The sequence below is a fragment of the Eutrigla gurnardus genome, assembly GCF_963514095.1.
Source record: "Eutrigla gurnardus genome assembly, chromosome: 12".
NCBI lineage: Eukaryota > Metazoa > Chordata > Actinopteri > Perciformes > Triglidae > Eutrigla > Eutrigla gurnardus.
This window is the reverse complement of record NC_139926.1, coordinates 26,119,556-26,133,981: the sequence shown is the minus strand read 5'-3', so window position 1 is coordinate 26,133,981 and position 14,426 is coordinate 26,119,556. Positions and strand designations below refer to the sequence as shown.

Below are 14,426 nucleotides of genomic sequence, written 5' to 3'. Positions count from 1 at the left end.
TTCAGAGAAACGTCCCAGCGGTTGGGATTGTTAATGCTGCCTTCACGTGGTGTCTGAATAATGGTAAATACGACCAGCCGACTCGGGTAAAAAAAAGGGTGGAGTGGTGTGGAGAGTGTGGAGAGATGCCCTCCGCCGCCACACGGGGGCGCTGTGATGCTTTATTAGTTTAGTCCTACTCTAAATTTTCCAAGTTATTCCCTAAATATTCTTCATGAACAACCAACTCCAGCATAGAAGGACACATTCAAGTTCGATGTAAGGTGATTGTGAATCACATTCAGCTGATATCCCTGTTTAGAGGCGGGAATATAAATTATTGTAAGCGAAGAAGAAGGATACTCCAATACACTAGGTGGCGCTATACACAATTTACGATGGTTGCGATATGCCGGAAAACAGAAAGAAGAAGAAGATTACCGATTCTGTGGAGAGGAAGTGATTTCTCCCCCAAAAAACAGTAGCTATATTTATCTTTTCAGAAACTCGTAATTGTTTGACAAGTCGCTTAAAAGTTGACAAGTCTTTAAAGTTGCCAAAGCAGCTAGCTGCTAAATTAGCATCAGTGCTAGCCGGCTAACCCGGGCAGACAGACAGGCAGAGAGACAGGCAGAGAGACAGAGAGGATGCCGGCGGCAGATGAATCTCAGGGTGGGTTTTTAAACTTACATCATGTACTATTACTGTCATTTTTCACTAGATTGTTGTTGTTTTTTAACCACTGGGATGAAAAGGCTTCTCCCGTCCATACTAGCGTTAGCATCGTTCACCACCCAGCCCGCTGTAACGTGTTAGCCTGCGTTTCCACCTTCACTGCGTTCAAAACATTAACACAGTCAAACTATATCCATACATGTATCTTACCCGGACTCCAACCTCACGTACAGCGGCGCCACATAATACCTAACCACTGTGGTATTTACACAACCCAGCTAGTTTAATGCAAGATGTGCATACATTATCAGTGCTTTTATTTTGATAATACTCTTCCTTCCTGGATGTGTTTTGTGGTTTGGACGTGTGCTGTTTGTGTTTTCACATCTGTGGGATGAATAATAAGTCCAAACACTTCTATATTATAAACTAAATGTTCTATCTATCTATCTATCTATCTATCTATCTATCTATCTATCTATCTATCTATCTATCTATCTATTATTATTTAAACTTTTATCCTTAAACTTTCGTGATAATTTATAAAAAATATTGTTGTTATTATGTCTTTATTTTGCTTTATTATATTTGTAAGGGACGATGGGTATTAGATGTTCATGTCACCTAATGGCTAATTTTATGTGTTGTTCCTCATTCTAAATGGTATTTGTACTTGTCTCCATTTGTATGTTTGAAAAAGAGGTTTTTAATCTCAACTGGACGAACCAGAGAAGAAGAAAAAACTCCCTCTGAGTGAATATGTGTGTTATATTATGTTTACTCAGGAAAAAAAAAAAGATTTATTCAGAATAAAGGAGACTGATGACATCAAACAATATAACGTGACATATTTGCCTGCTCTTAGACACTGTGGTTTATCTCACTTCTCTTCTTTAGGTGTCGACAACGTTGTGGGCAACATCTGTAAGCTTTCTCCAGATGTGTTGGCCGAAGCAGTGAGTACATTTAATCCGTCGTGTATATCTGAACATGCAGCGTCGCCCCTCATTAACGATGTGAAATAGAATACGATGGTGTTCATCGGGGTGCCGTTAGCAGCCGTACAGGATGTGGCATCGCTGCTCTGATAACTAACCTTATAATCTCCACAGTGTCAGCGCGTTCTGACTTATCTCCAAGGTCAAACCAGAGGAGTTGATTCAGCCGAAATTTCTGATGTGAGTCAGTATTTCCTTGGAACATGTGTAACTTATAGTAACCCCTGATTTCTTCCCCAAGTTCCTCTTTCGTGACTTGTTTTTGTTTTTCTGCACAGAGTTTCCAGAGAGCCGGGGTCAGACTCGAACATGAAGCTCTGCAGAACATTATCAGATTTCTCTTATTAACATTCAGGTATCTTTAAGTCCATTTTATTCATTTGTTTTTGCCTCTGAATGTTGGTTTTGTACAAATCGGGTTAAATCCTCTCTTTTTGTGGATTTTTCAACGTAGAAACGTCTTTCAATCTTTGAACGTTTGGCTCAATTAAGACGAGAGTGTCGTTGCTTTCCTCGTTCATATCTTTAATACTTAAATACATATTCAAATGAATGGATGAATATTTAAATTCGCCATCAACACAGTTTACAAACCTTAAAATACTCCACATCTTTTGCACATTATTGTTATTAGTCAAATTCAATATTCCTACTACTTTTTCATTGACATTCATACTAATTAAACTCATTCCCACTTTTTTTCAAACCATTTCTGCTACTTCACTTTTATGCATTTAAACCAGCAATTCAGCGTTTTCACCACCGATGTCATCATTTCTTCAGAAGTTGGCTATTTCTAGTGCGTTACATTATCGACCGAGGACAACAACACGTGGATCCGTGTGTTTCCAGTCCGATGTGTTTGCATGCTGATTCTGGCTGGTGGTTACCGTAGTTACCGTCTGCACCATCAGGTCCGCCGGGAAGAGCAACCTCTCCGGAGACGAGCTGGTGTCGAGGCTGGAGGAGGGGAGTAACAGGTGGCCCAAAGCCTCGCTGCAGGTGATGCGAGGGTTGTGGGGTGAACAGGGCGCGCTGGTCCACACTCAGCAGGAGGTCCAGGCCACGCTCAGCATCGGACAGGTACGCCCACGTCTCCGGTACCCACACAGTTTGTCTATGTTTGAGGCTGAGACTCGTGCTCTCTTTCTTGCAGTTGGTGGACCTGCAGTGGAAGCTCGGCATGGCGGTGAGCTCGGACACCTGCCGATCCCTCAACTCGCCGTACGTGTCGCTGCTGCTGCGGATCGCCGAGCCCTCTGGACACGTTTCTCAGAGGTCCTTTGAGTTGACCGTCCCACAGTTCCAGGTCTGCTAGTTAGTCGTTGGTGCAGTTTTACAACTTATATTTATGATTCATTTATTGTTTGTTTGTTTTTTGTATTACTTTTTGTAAATTTACCATTCTATCCCCTGCAGAACTTTCACAAGCAGATCAAGGAGATGGCGGCTGTCATGGAGACCGTGTGATTGTTTTCTGATGAAGTGATTTCCAACCTTAAAGAGGATCCAGTCTTCTCCTTTTCTGGTGCAAACTCATATTTAAGGTTCCTACTAGAACATGTTTACACGCCTTGATCAAACCAGGCTTTTATTCCCCCATCAGGCTGTGCAGCAGCAGCTCTCCTCTCTCTGAGATGCTCTGTTTGAGCTCCTGCCCCTCCCTCCCAAAAAGCCCAGTCTGCTCTTGATCGGTTGCCCTTGTTTGTCATAACATGCTCAGCTCCACTCTGACTAGCTTTGTTTGTGGGCGGGACTAACTGGCGTCTGGGCAGATGTTATGCTAATGAGTTACTTGATGACATCACCACTTTATGGAGCAAAAGGTAAGATTTGAATTGAGGCGTTTGAATCGGATCAGGGGCTGAGTTTCTGTGTGTGTGTGTCTGTGGGGGGGGGAACTGTCTTTGGACCTGGACTTCAGGTTTTTTTTTTTAAATGAACAACAAACTATAAACACACAGAAGGAAACAAGCATAATAATCCCTCTTTAAAGGAACAGTGTGAAGGATTTAGGGGGATTTAGTGGCAGAGATGGCAGCTAATAAGGACACACGCTGGCTCTAGATTTCACATTTCCTACGTTACCTGAAGGCCACGTCTTGCAAAGGGAGGGCCAAGCTCTTGACGGTCAGTTGGTTGCAATCTGCAACCTCGCCGCTAGATGTCACTAAATCCACTGCTGCTCCTTCAAGGAAGAAGGCTTGAAGGCTTCAAGTTCAGTTGTTGTTTAAACACAGAGAGTGTTTTGGTTGTTTGGCCTTCCCTCATTAGTGGGGTGGACAAAATAATAGAAACACCTCTGATAGAGGGTCATCCGATACAAGTCAACCAAAACCAACCATTCAACAAACGTTCCAACCTTCCTGGAAATGTACTGCAGGACTGTTTGTATCAGACTGAAGTACTTTGAGCTGGTTGTACTTAAGAAACTGGCAGTTTAGTGTTTATCTGCTTTGTAAAACCCCGACTAACATTCAAAGACTGCCTCGATTGTTACTAAATGATTCACCCTTGTTTGCACTAAACCTCATTTCCCCTCCGCCGCGGTACTTTTCCAGTGTACAGAACAAAAACACATTTGTTAATGTCTTAAGTTAAGTTTTGCTGTTGATGCCTCTGTGTGGTTCTGAGGAGGCAACAAGTATTTAATTATTAAACACAAGCCTTCAGCGTCTGGTTGTTTGATTTCAGCCTCACAGAGCCAAGTAGAAACAATCATACACTAAATCATTAATCATTCAGAGTTAAATCTGTCTTCGTGTACCGGTTTGTCTGTTTGCATAGAAAATAAATCCTTTGTTGCTTCCATATAAGACTTGTTTTCAGTCTTATTTCAGGTTTTTTCAGCCTTAAATTGAGCTGACGAGTTAAATAAGCTTGAATAGATATTAAGTGACTCACAAGGCTTTAAATGACACAATGAGCACTTTCCTAATAGTAAGAAATGCTAAATGTGAATATTTCCAGCTAAAAAAAACACAAGATCTAGATGGTCTGCAGCAAGTCTAGCGATGCTTTAATTATCCCGTGTGCCAGTGGGGCTAAAGACTAAAGTTAATGTTGGAAATGGAGAACGCGTTTCCTCCTCACTGGGCTGACTGGTTAGACTGGGATTCACCCAGATTGCTCTTCTTGGTGGCAGAACTGTTTAACCTTCAGTTCAAGTTAAACCTCCTTCAGAGTCCGAACCACTTAGTGATGATTCTTAAAGGTTTTCCAGTGAAAACGTGGAACAAATGGTGGAAAAAGATGCTGAGAACGCAGTGAAAGAGCAACGGGGGCGGCTTCTCTGCAGGAATCTGATTGGTTTAGCATGTTATTATGTCATGCACTAATGCCAGCCTTATTACTGTACCAACATAATGAGCTTGTTCTCCTTTGTATGCTGTTCATGACTATTAAATAGGATAAAAATCCAATCAAACTTCAAATTATATGCATGTTTTCAAAATTACCCTTATTATTATTACCATTATGATGTCATGCACTAATGCCCGTCTCATTACTGTACCCAAATAATGAGCTTTTTCTCTTCTTTGTTGTGTTTTGAACAGATGTATATTTCTATTACTTTGCATCTTCAATACAACGTCAACACTGACAGAAACATACATACAACGTAATAAACAGTGTAATAACGTACTAAAGTGTGTAGTTGAAGCTCTGGAGGCTCCGGCCTCAGTGGGGAGGAGGTTAAATATGGCACCCAGACTATTTTTAGGGAGGAGGAGGGGGAGGGGGAGGGGTGATTTTGAATTAGATGGGGACCCCTTTAGTGCACAAAGCCCATCAGATGTAATGACAGCTCCTCTTCCAAACACGTGGTCTGGCTTGGTGACGCCAGTTGTCGGGTGGATTACAACAAACACAGTGAGGAGCCCCGGGGAGCCTGCAAAAACACGTCCCACCCTACCGTGGAAGAGGTTTTCCAGTTATTCTGCACAGAGGGAGAGAGAAAGGGGCGGGGCTTCGTGCTGTCACGTTTGTACGCGGAGAAGCCCCCCCCCCCCTCCCCGGGCACATGGGACGGCTGGGCGGGCGCAGCCGCTCCGCCTCCGAAGGCGTCGTGGTGGAAGAGAAAGGATCGTCTGAGAGAGGAACAGGATGAACCAGCATCAGTGGATGCATTAGAATAAGACGTTATAATAATAATACTGGTGTAAAGATGCCGGCCGAGCTGACGTGCGGTGCGGTTTCGGGGTTGGCACCGTGGTGACGCGCCTCCTCCTCCGGAGCTGCGCGGAACAACACTTGTGTGTTTACGCAGGATCCCATCCGGAGCCACGTTTCAGTCCAGGTCCACCGCACAAGTCCGGGACTGAGTCCGAGTCGCTGGTCCATGCAGACCGTCGAGGGGCTGCAAAACCAGCGGGTCCACTTCGGGGAGGGGGGGTGAACGACAGTTTGTTTTGGTGACATGGGCGTTTGCAGCTGATCGACACGTGCATTATTTCTATGAACTTTATTCCCGACGTGGACGTGGAAACTGTTGCAGCAGCAGCAGCGGGGGATGGTGCACGGGAGCAGGGCTCTCTGATCCGGGTCGACATGGAGAACCGGGGCGACGACGCGGAGAGCCACCGCGCTGGCGGCGGCGGCGGCGCGCCGCGGGCGGACAGGCGCTTCGCCCTCACGTACGTCGGCTGGTCGACGCTCGACAGGCGCACCACGCTGCCCATGCTGCCGTGGCTGGTGGCCGAGATCCGCAGGCGGAGCGAGAGGGGCGACTGCGGGCCCGCGGTGCAGCCCCGGGACGTCCAGCTGGTCCTCAACCCGCCCTTCGTGCGGTGCGTCCCGGCCAGCAGCGGCAGCAACTCGTCGGTGTTCATCTTCGAGCACAAGGCGCAGCTGGTGTCGCGCTTCATCCACAACAGCAACGACCTCAGCTACTTCGCCTACCTGACCCGGGGTCAGCCCGACAACCCGGAGTCCGAGATGTGCTGTCACGTGTTCAGGGCCGGAGACCCCAGCCAGGTAAGCCCCCCCCCCCAGTCCGAGTTTCAGGGGACACACCTGAGGGACAGGTAGGGGCTCAGATATGAATATTATAACTTAATACGTGAGTTTGAAAGTCCAGTTTAAACACCAACAAGTCTTTGTTTTTGTGATATACGTCCTTCACCATGACGTCACAGTGTTTACATCATGATGATGCTCATTCTCAAGCTCAACAGGAGACAAAGGTATGGAAGGCCAAAAGGGCAGATAACACGACATGACGTATCGCATTGTTGTTATCACGTTATAACTATAGCTACTACATATTTATGGACCTAATCGTGGATAGAATAATCACGATTCATGATAATATCGTGATTACACGTCAGAAATGTGCTTAAAATATAATATAAATATCGTGGAATAACTTTAAATATTTTTTTTATTGTGTCATGGATGAGACTGACTTCTTTTCTTCGTGAAAAACGAATCAAATTTAAAAATAATCTTAAATAAGATGATCATAATAAGGTTTCCCTGCATAAATGAAACAGATAAATATTGTCCCGATGATGAAAATTCCCCACGACCGACTTATTGTCGGCTTTATCTCCGATAAAATCCTGCATCATCCACCCGTCTCCAGTTTGCAGGTGCATTTCTTTATTGTTTGTCAAACTGATAATGATTGAAAATGCAAAAGTCACACGTTAATGAACATTTCTCATGTGAACCACAGCAACAAAAATAAGTGTTTTCTTATTGCGATCCACAATAAAAACCCGATGTGGTCCCGACTATAAAGGAAAAGTCTCCCTAAGCCTGAATGGAGATCTCCTCTTTAGGTGACAACGTATTAATCTCTCACAGAGCAGATTAGCGAGCGGACCCAAACCCGTCGGTATTAAGGGTTTTATTGGGGGTCAGAGTTAATCCATCGTCTGTGTTTTCCTGTTTTTAGATGACGGGACGGCGTCGGTCCGTAGTGTGACAACAAGCCAGTCGGCACAAACCCGAGTCAGCACATTAACATGCTGATCAGCTGCTTCCATGAGTCATGACACAGAATCAGGAACGTGAGAGTCTGAAGAGTCAACATGCGGTCTCGCTTTTTTCGGCCGTTTTGCTGAAATGCAACGTTTGTAGCGTGCATGCGTGTGTGTGTGTGTGTGTGTGTGTGTGTGTGTGTGTGTGTGCGCGCGCGTGTGTGTGTGTGTGTGTGTGTCACAGATCGGGATTAGCAAACACTCACAATAAGATCGTGGTGAATTTCCATCGTCGGTAAAATCGTGAATATCGTCCCGAGTGACGTTAAAAAGCCGTCTAGCGCCCGAATTGAAACACAGGATACAAAAGGATTGATACAGGATACAAAAATACACTTATGTATTCATTTATTGATCTGATTTATGATCATCCAACTTCAGATTGATTGTTTTTGCACTTCAAAGGAAGTTCACTAAAAAAAAAAAAAAAAACTTCTTATCTGCGATGCAATTTGTGTCTTTACTAAATTTAAAGGGACACCAGGACGTTTCCGTGCCATTTTAAAGGTTATTTCAGCATATTCTGATGCTTATCGGGATAAAGCTTGGTGCCATGTGGAGCTGCAGGTGGAGGAAAGTTCCTCCTGCAGATGTAGCGTTAGCATTAGCATTCGTACACTACAGGAAGTCAACAAAAGGTGAATCTGCATGCAGTCAGATTTCTAATAAGAGTTTCAAACATATTTTGATGATTATATACAGGAAACAAAAAGACATTGATTTAAAAAAAAAAGTCCTATCTGCCACACAATTTGCTTCTTAAGTGAATTTAAAGTGACACCAGTGTGTTTTAGTACCATTTTAATAGTTCTTTAAGCATATTTTGATGATTATCGGGCTAATATTGCAAATCAGATGACATGAAACTTTCACCCCAGCTGTTATTTGTTTCCCGTCACATGTAACGTCGTCTAAACCGACTTTTGCGTTGAACTCCGATCCGCCTGCTCCGTCTCACGTTTCCTGTGGTATGTGTGCAGGCTGAGGGGGGGGGGGAGGTGTCTGGCCCTCTCTCTTTCTCACTCTCTCTCTCTCTCTCTCTCTCTCAATCTCTCTCTCTCTCTCTCTCTCTCTCTCTCTCGCTGGTATGCAAATGCAGCCTTCAGGAAAGGCATCTTGAACATACCTCGGCGTTGTTACGCAACACAAACTGGTTTGGCAGCGAGGCGGCGGCGTGTGCATGGCGATGGCGGACCATGTGGAATGCGTCGGCCATGTGCGACGCCAACCTGTTGTTGGAGAGTCTTTTCCTGGTATCTCATTGTGCTTCTGTGGATTCTCTGACTGAGGTTGAAGACTCTTTGACTTCATTTTAAAGCTCTATTCTCGGCCCGAGGCCTGAGAAGGTCTACCGGAGATACGAGGTGAAAGGTCAAAACGAAGTGATGTCCATAATGTCTCGGAGAATAGAGAAAAATCCAGATGTGCTTCTGATAAAAGCCTGTTTTTAGAAGACACAGCCTCGTTGTAAACCTATAGAAGTGTCTCTAAAGGTACGAGGAAGGCAAAGGAAGCATCGTCCAGAACATCGGAATGTCTCCTCCTTTGTTTGAAACTTCCTCAACGTGACACATTAATGCCTTTGTGTTTTTCCTTCTAATGTTCGATGCAATCGGCTGTGCAGCTGCAGCCGTTCTGGCCTTTCAGGCTCCCCGTGTCCTCTGGCCTCCTGATTGGTGTCGCCACGGCAACCGGCTGCACACAATGTTTACAGCGTTGCACAAATGTGACACCCGACAGTCGGAGCCTGCACAGTGGAAACCACACACAGGCCTGTGCCTGGGTTTACCTCTGTGCTCACTTGGACCATGAGGGGAGGTCTCCCACTGGGTGACCCTCTGCTGGGTGCAGGCAAGGCATGGGTGACTTAGTGTCACGATCAGCCCGGACCAACGAGCTTAAACATCTTAAAACAGCACTTAAACACAACGTTTTATTGTGACACAGTCTACCATGATTGTAAACTTTGATTTTTTTTATTAAGATTGGATATTAAAATTAAATCATAAATCATAAGTCATTCATCAAGGGATACTTCTAAATCTAAATCAGCATTTTTTAAACTCCAGCCATCTTTATATGCGTTTTGTTTAAAAACAAACAGGACTTTCTCTCTCTGCCACTGATGTGTGATAACAAACCTCTCACCTGTTCCGGCGGTTGGTGGACGTGAACACGAGCACGTTTCTTACACAATGAGAAACAATAATAAAAAAGGGCCGTTGATTCTTATCTGGTTGTCAGGGTGAGATGATGAAGTGTTTTAATCTGCACAGAGAACACATTTGCTTTATCTGTATTCGTTCCAGCTGCGATGAAAACCTTTACCTCCACGTGATCACTCGAAGAGTTTCCAGTATTTGCAGTAGATTATCTGTTATCAGCTCTACAGGATGCATCTATCTCCTGATCAGTCTTATTCTGCAGTATGACATGCTGAAGACACACAGTCAGGTTATGAGCTGCAGAAACCAAAGTGTGCAGGATGTGACGAGCTTCTCAGTCTGTGTTTAAGTGACACGAGAGTCTACTTTGTTTTGAGTCGGGACGTGAACTTTGCCCAGTCGGTCATCGGGATGGAAAACCTCAATGATGGGTTTAAAGTGACAGTATTTATTCAGCTTATATCAACAATCAGCTTTGTTGACAGTTGGAAGTTGACAGAATTAAGTTCAGCTGTGGTTCTTTTATTCATTTCAAACTTTTCAAGAACTTACCTTGATTTTAATTTTAAACAAGGCAACTATGTTTGCATGCACCAAATATTCCAGTTTTTGCCCGTTTTTCTGAGCAGCACCCTTACTGGATCTGGATCCATGTGGATTCTGGTGTTGAAGCTGCTAACAAAGTTAGCTTCTATAATACAAGGTCAACTTTACAGCTAAGTGTTAAAGTCATCTTAGTAGCTAACTAGCATTGGTAGCATGTTAGCTACCTGTCAATCAGCAGGTAAGCCCCGCCCCCTAAAGCATCCCCTGCTTTCTGGTCTGGTGGACTCTAAATGGACCATAATGTACTAAATGAACATCATGCTGGATTGAAGAAGACTTGAAACTAGAGATTGAGACCATAAACTCATGTTTACAATGTTTACTGAGATAATACATCAAGAGAGAAGTAGGACCATTTTCTCATAGACTTCTATACAACCAGAGAGGAGTCGCCCCCTGGTGGCCAGCAGAGAGAAGTAGGACCATTTTCTCATAGACTTCTATACAACCAGAGAGGAGTCGCCCCCTGGTGGCCAGCAGAGAGAAGTAGGACCATTTTCTCATAAACTTCTATACAACCAGAGAGGAGTCGCCCCCTGGTGGCCAGCAGAGAGAAGCAGGACCATTTTCTCATAGACTTCTATACAACCAGAGAGGAGTCGCCCCCTGGTGGCCAACAGGGAGGATGATAGTTTAAGGCGCTTCAGCACTGGCTTCACTTTTCAGAACCGGAGGTTTTCTTCAATGCAGCCTATGATGACAACAGAACTACTGTATGAGAGCTGGGGGAGCTTTGACCAGACCAGTCCTGGTCCACTGAGACCACCAGGACTCCCCTGGGGCTCAGGGGGGACAATCCTCCTGTTTTTTCATCCTAAGCTCTAAAGCTGCCGGCGTTAGTGTGAACGGGCTTTCGGATCCCAGATATTGTTTGATAAAGCCGAGTGATGATGAGGACGAAGGGTTGGATGTGAAAAAAAGGAGCTGCTGTTTGAATAGATTTCCACATCCTGTCTTCCTCCTAACGGCTTCTCTGCCTGTCTGTGCCTGTCTCCGTCTCGAGGAGCGCCGTATCGGGCCGGCTACAAATAATTAATCAGATCAGAATCTGCTGGTGGCGTCATTTTACTCATGTATAATCCAGCAGTGGCCTTCAATGCTTTTTCCCCTCCACACGACTACAGCTGTGATTCTCAGCCGCCGAGGCCTCCGAGTCACCCTGACCTTCGTGACCTCAGCATCTCGTTTGCAGACACTCTTTCAACCAGTTTTCCTTCCTCTGGAAGTTTGCTCTTATCTCATGAGATGCCTTGAAAGGGTTTGAGGACTCCAGAAAGGAATAAATAAACCATCCGACTGTTTCAGAATCACACAACACGCTTTCTGTTCAAATCTGAGTGGCCGAGTGCGTACCAGCAACCGCCTGGTCTCAATGCAGCCCTCTGTCACCGGCACGCACCTGGAAAATGTGACTTTAAAAATAGCTCTCGTTGCCACGGCAGCAACGTGGCATATTTTCTTTTCGAAAAGCAGGGATGCACTTCCTCGGGATGTTTCTTTTCATGATCTGATTCACTGCGTTCCTGTTGGGCCTGCTTCGATCCTGTTGTTCTGGGCACACCTCTGAGGTGAGACTGGGTTACATAACCCCGCTCCCTGGTATACATCATGCATGTATTTGCTCAACACTCAGTGTGCAGCTCTTATCTGCCAGGCAGCTGTTTGCTTTTAGCGCTCAGTGTTGTCTTAAACGGGGGTATCGGTCCGACCTTGACCTCGCTTTTTGAGAGTGTCGTCCCCATTGTGTCTAAAGCTACTGCCATGTTGTTAAAGTGTTTCATGACTTAAGTGTTGCTTAAGAGTGTAAGTGAGGAGAAGGTTTCTGTCTCCATGCAGAAGCTAGTAGATTTCCTGCTTCCTGCAGGACTGGAACGAGGTGCCCGCGCAGAATCAAGCTCGGTGACCTTCAGCTCTTTTGTTTTGTCTTGTTTCCTGCAGAGCGTGGAGGCGTTTCCTGGCTGTCTGCTGTTGTTTGGCCTCACTTTCTACAAGTGTTTTTTTCTTTTTTAGCCTCGAGTTATTTAAAGTAGCAACATGAAGTCAGGTCATGTTAGTTGTTATTCAGAGCGAATCCTTTATTTGCTGTTTGCACCTGCATTGATAAAGATGTGATTTTTTTAACATAATAAAAATAAGTCCCCAAACTTGTTATTGTGGTTCTGTTGTTTTGGGATGAGGGTTGGGTTCCACATCTTGTGTTTCTCCTCGTTAACGTCTTCCCGTTCATCATGTCCTCTGCAGGTCCCTGAGGTCATCAGCAGCATTCGCCAAGTGTCCAAATCGGCCCTGAAGGACGAGTCGAAGCCCAAACAGGAAGCCGACGAGGCGTTCTACAACTCCCAGAAGTTTGAAGTGCTTTACTGCGGCAAGGTAGGAAATGGACGCACTCCTGCAAAATATAACAAAGTGTTTTACATCGGATAAGGCGATGCCAGGAACCTGTTGACCTTTGACCTTAAAGGTTGTATCAGCGATTGTGGTTGCCCTCACTTCCGTTGCGAGATCCAAAACAAACAGAGCCAGCTAGCCCCTCCCTCCCGTGTTTTGAAAATGATCATGGACGCACATTTTCATGAACGTGATTGGTTGGAACACTGTTTATTTTGCTTTTGAGGTGTTGGTACTACCATTTGTTTTTGTGTGCGATCCCGGAGCCTAGGCTGCCTAGAGAGACGCGTTTTTTTGACGGCCTGCTTATGGGGCGGGCAGCTAGCGGATCGTGAGGTAAAAACAGATGAATGTGATCATTTATGTTTCGGCCCAGAATCGCTGATACAACCTTTAAGATATGTGACTCAAAGTGGTTTCTCTAGGTACCAACGAGTCTACGCCCCCTTTAATCCTAATCCCATGCAGTTTTGGGCATGTCTCTAAGAAGTCTTGACTTCTTCTGTGGTGTTCCTCAGGGTCTTCATGTGATACTTTGGCATCAATCCCAAAATTGCAGTCGCAACTTATGAAACTAAATGAATTAATTCATTCTGATTTGTGATTAGAACAACGTGACTCACAGCTTTCAGATGATGTAAAGTTCTTCTATGTGGCTCCAACTGTTGATCTGCTGCCCCCCCCACCCCCCAACTAAGACAAAACCAGGTCTGTGTGGGTCCCTTAAGATTAATGCTATGTCAATACATTCCAGGTGACAGTTCTGCACAAAAAGGCTGCGTCCACGCTCATCGATGACTGCATCGACAAGTTCCGTCTGCACGAAGTCGAGCGCAAACGGCTGCGACTGCTCAACGGCCAGCGGGGGTCGACGGAGAGCGCCCCCGTGGAATTCCTCATCGGGGGGGACGGAGACCCCCTCTCCTCCGTTCTGAACCAGAGCGTGGAGGACCCCGAGCGCCCCGGAGCGGAGGACGTGACTGCAGGTAGGGATTGGTTGGGTCACCCCTTAGTTACGCCCCTTAGTTACCGTTGCCGTGCCTGTTCCTCGTGTGGGTCTGAATGAGCAGCCAGGTGAACCTTTGCCTACCTGTCCCAGGTAAAGGCCTGAGCAGCAGCGGCAGTCAGAGCAGCCTGCGAGCGGCGGCGTTCCCCGAGTGCATCCTGGAGGATTCTGGGTTCGAGGAGCCTCAGGAGTTTAGGACGCGCTGCAGCAGCCTGGCGGGGAGTCTGCAGAGGAAGCCGGGGGAAGGCGTCATCATGGGGCCGCCGCGGCGCCGACACTCCAGCGCTCCGAACCACGTCCAGCCGTCGGACTCGGACAAGAACCGCACCATGCTGTTCCAGGTAGACGACTCTTCATAATGATGATTTGTTTTACTTCCTCATTTTTACCAGCAAATTGCATGAAAAGACCCAATTTGTTATAAGAATATTTTTCATTTGTTTTTAAAAAGTGTGAAAAATTACAGAGCAGGTGAAAAAATGATATATATAATAAAATATATAATAAATATAGACATACACAATCGTGTTTTGATGTGTTGAGGACAGAGGGAGTAAAAGATAAATAAAATGATCTTTTTTTTTTACCAGAAAATTGCATGAAAATACTTAATTTGTCCTAA

The 14,426-nt window shown here is 45.4% G+C and overlaps 2 protein-coding genes across 4 annotated transcripts in view; both read left to right on the top strand.

The window, feature by feature from the left end:
• Nucleotides 1-398: 398 nt before the first annotated feature.
• Nucleotides 399-5,140, top strand: commd6 (COMM domain containing 6). Its single transcript, XM_084023682.1, has 7 exons — nt 399-651; nt 1,552-1,610; nt 1,767-1,832; nt 1,931-2,007; nt 2,567-2,735; nt 2,809-2,961; nt 3,072-5,140. Exons 1-7 carry the CDS (start codon nt 627-629, stop codon nt 3,120-3,122), a joined length of 600 nt encoding a protein of 199 aa, XP_083879808.1. The 5' UTR covers nt 399-626; the 3' UTR covers nt 3,123-5,140.
• Nucleotides 5,141-5,714: 574 nt separating this feature from the next.
• tbc1d4 (TBC1 domain family, member 4) overlaps nt 5,715-14,426 on the top strand; it is a 29,553-nt gene continuing 20,841 nt past the window's right edge. For 2 of the 3 annotated variants that reach the window (XM_084023681.1, XM_084023679.1), the window contains exons 1-4: nt 5,716-6,629; nt 12,652-12,780; nt 13,553-13,784; nt 13,898-14,145. In XM_084023681.1, coding sequence (XP_083879807.1) covers nt 6,111-6,629; nt 12,652-12,780; nt 13,553-13,784; nt 13,898-14,145 — 1,128 coding nt within the window. In that variant the 5' untranslated portion in view covers nt 5,716-6,110. Of the gene's footprint in view, nt 6,630-12,651; nt 12,781-13,552; nt 13,785-13,897; nt 14,146-14,426 lie in introns of all 3 variants that reach the window. The other variant, XM_084023680.1, reaches the window with a different exon arrangement.

Bases quoted from the DNA above. Each gene is read 5' to 3' on its own strand.
- commd6 (XM_084023682.1), top strand. From the start codon at position 627: ATGCCGGCGGCAGATGAATCTCAGG. The intron at 2,008-2,566 runs GTATCTTTAAGT...CTGCACCATCAG, and splicing joins TTTCTCTTATTAACATTCAG to GTCCGCCGGGAAGAGCAACC. The intron at 2,736-2,808 runs GTACGCCCACGT...TCTTTCTTGCAG, and splicing joins CCACGCTCAGCATCGGACAG to TTGGTGGACCTGCAGTGGAA.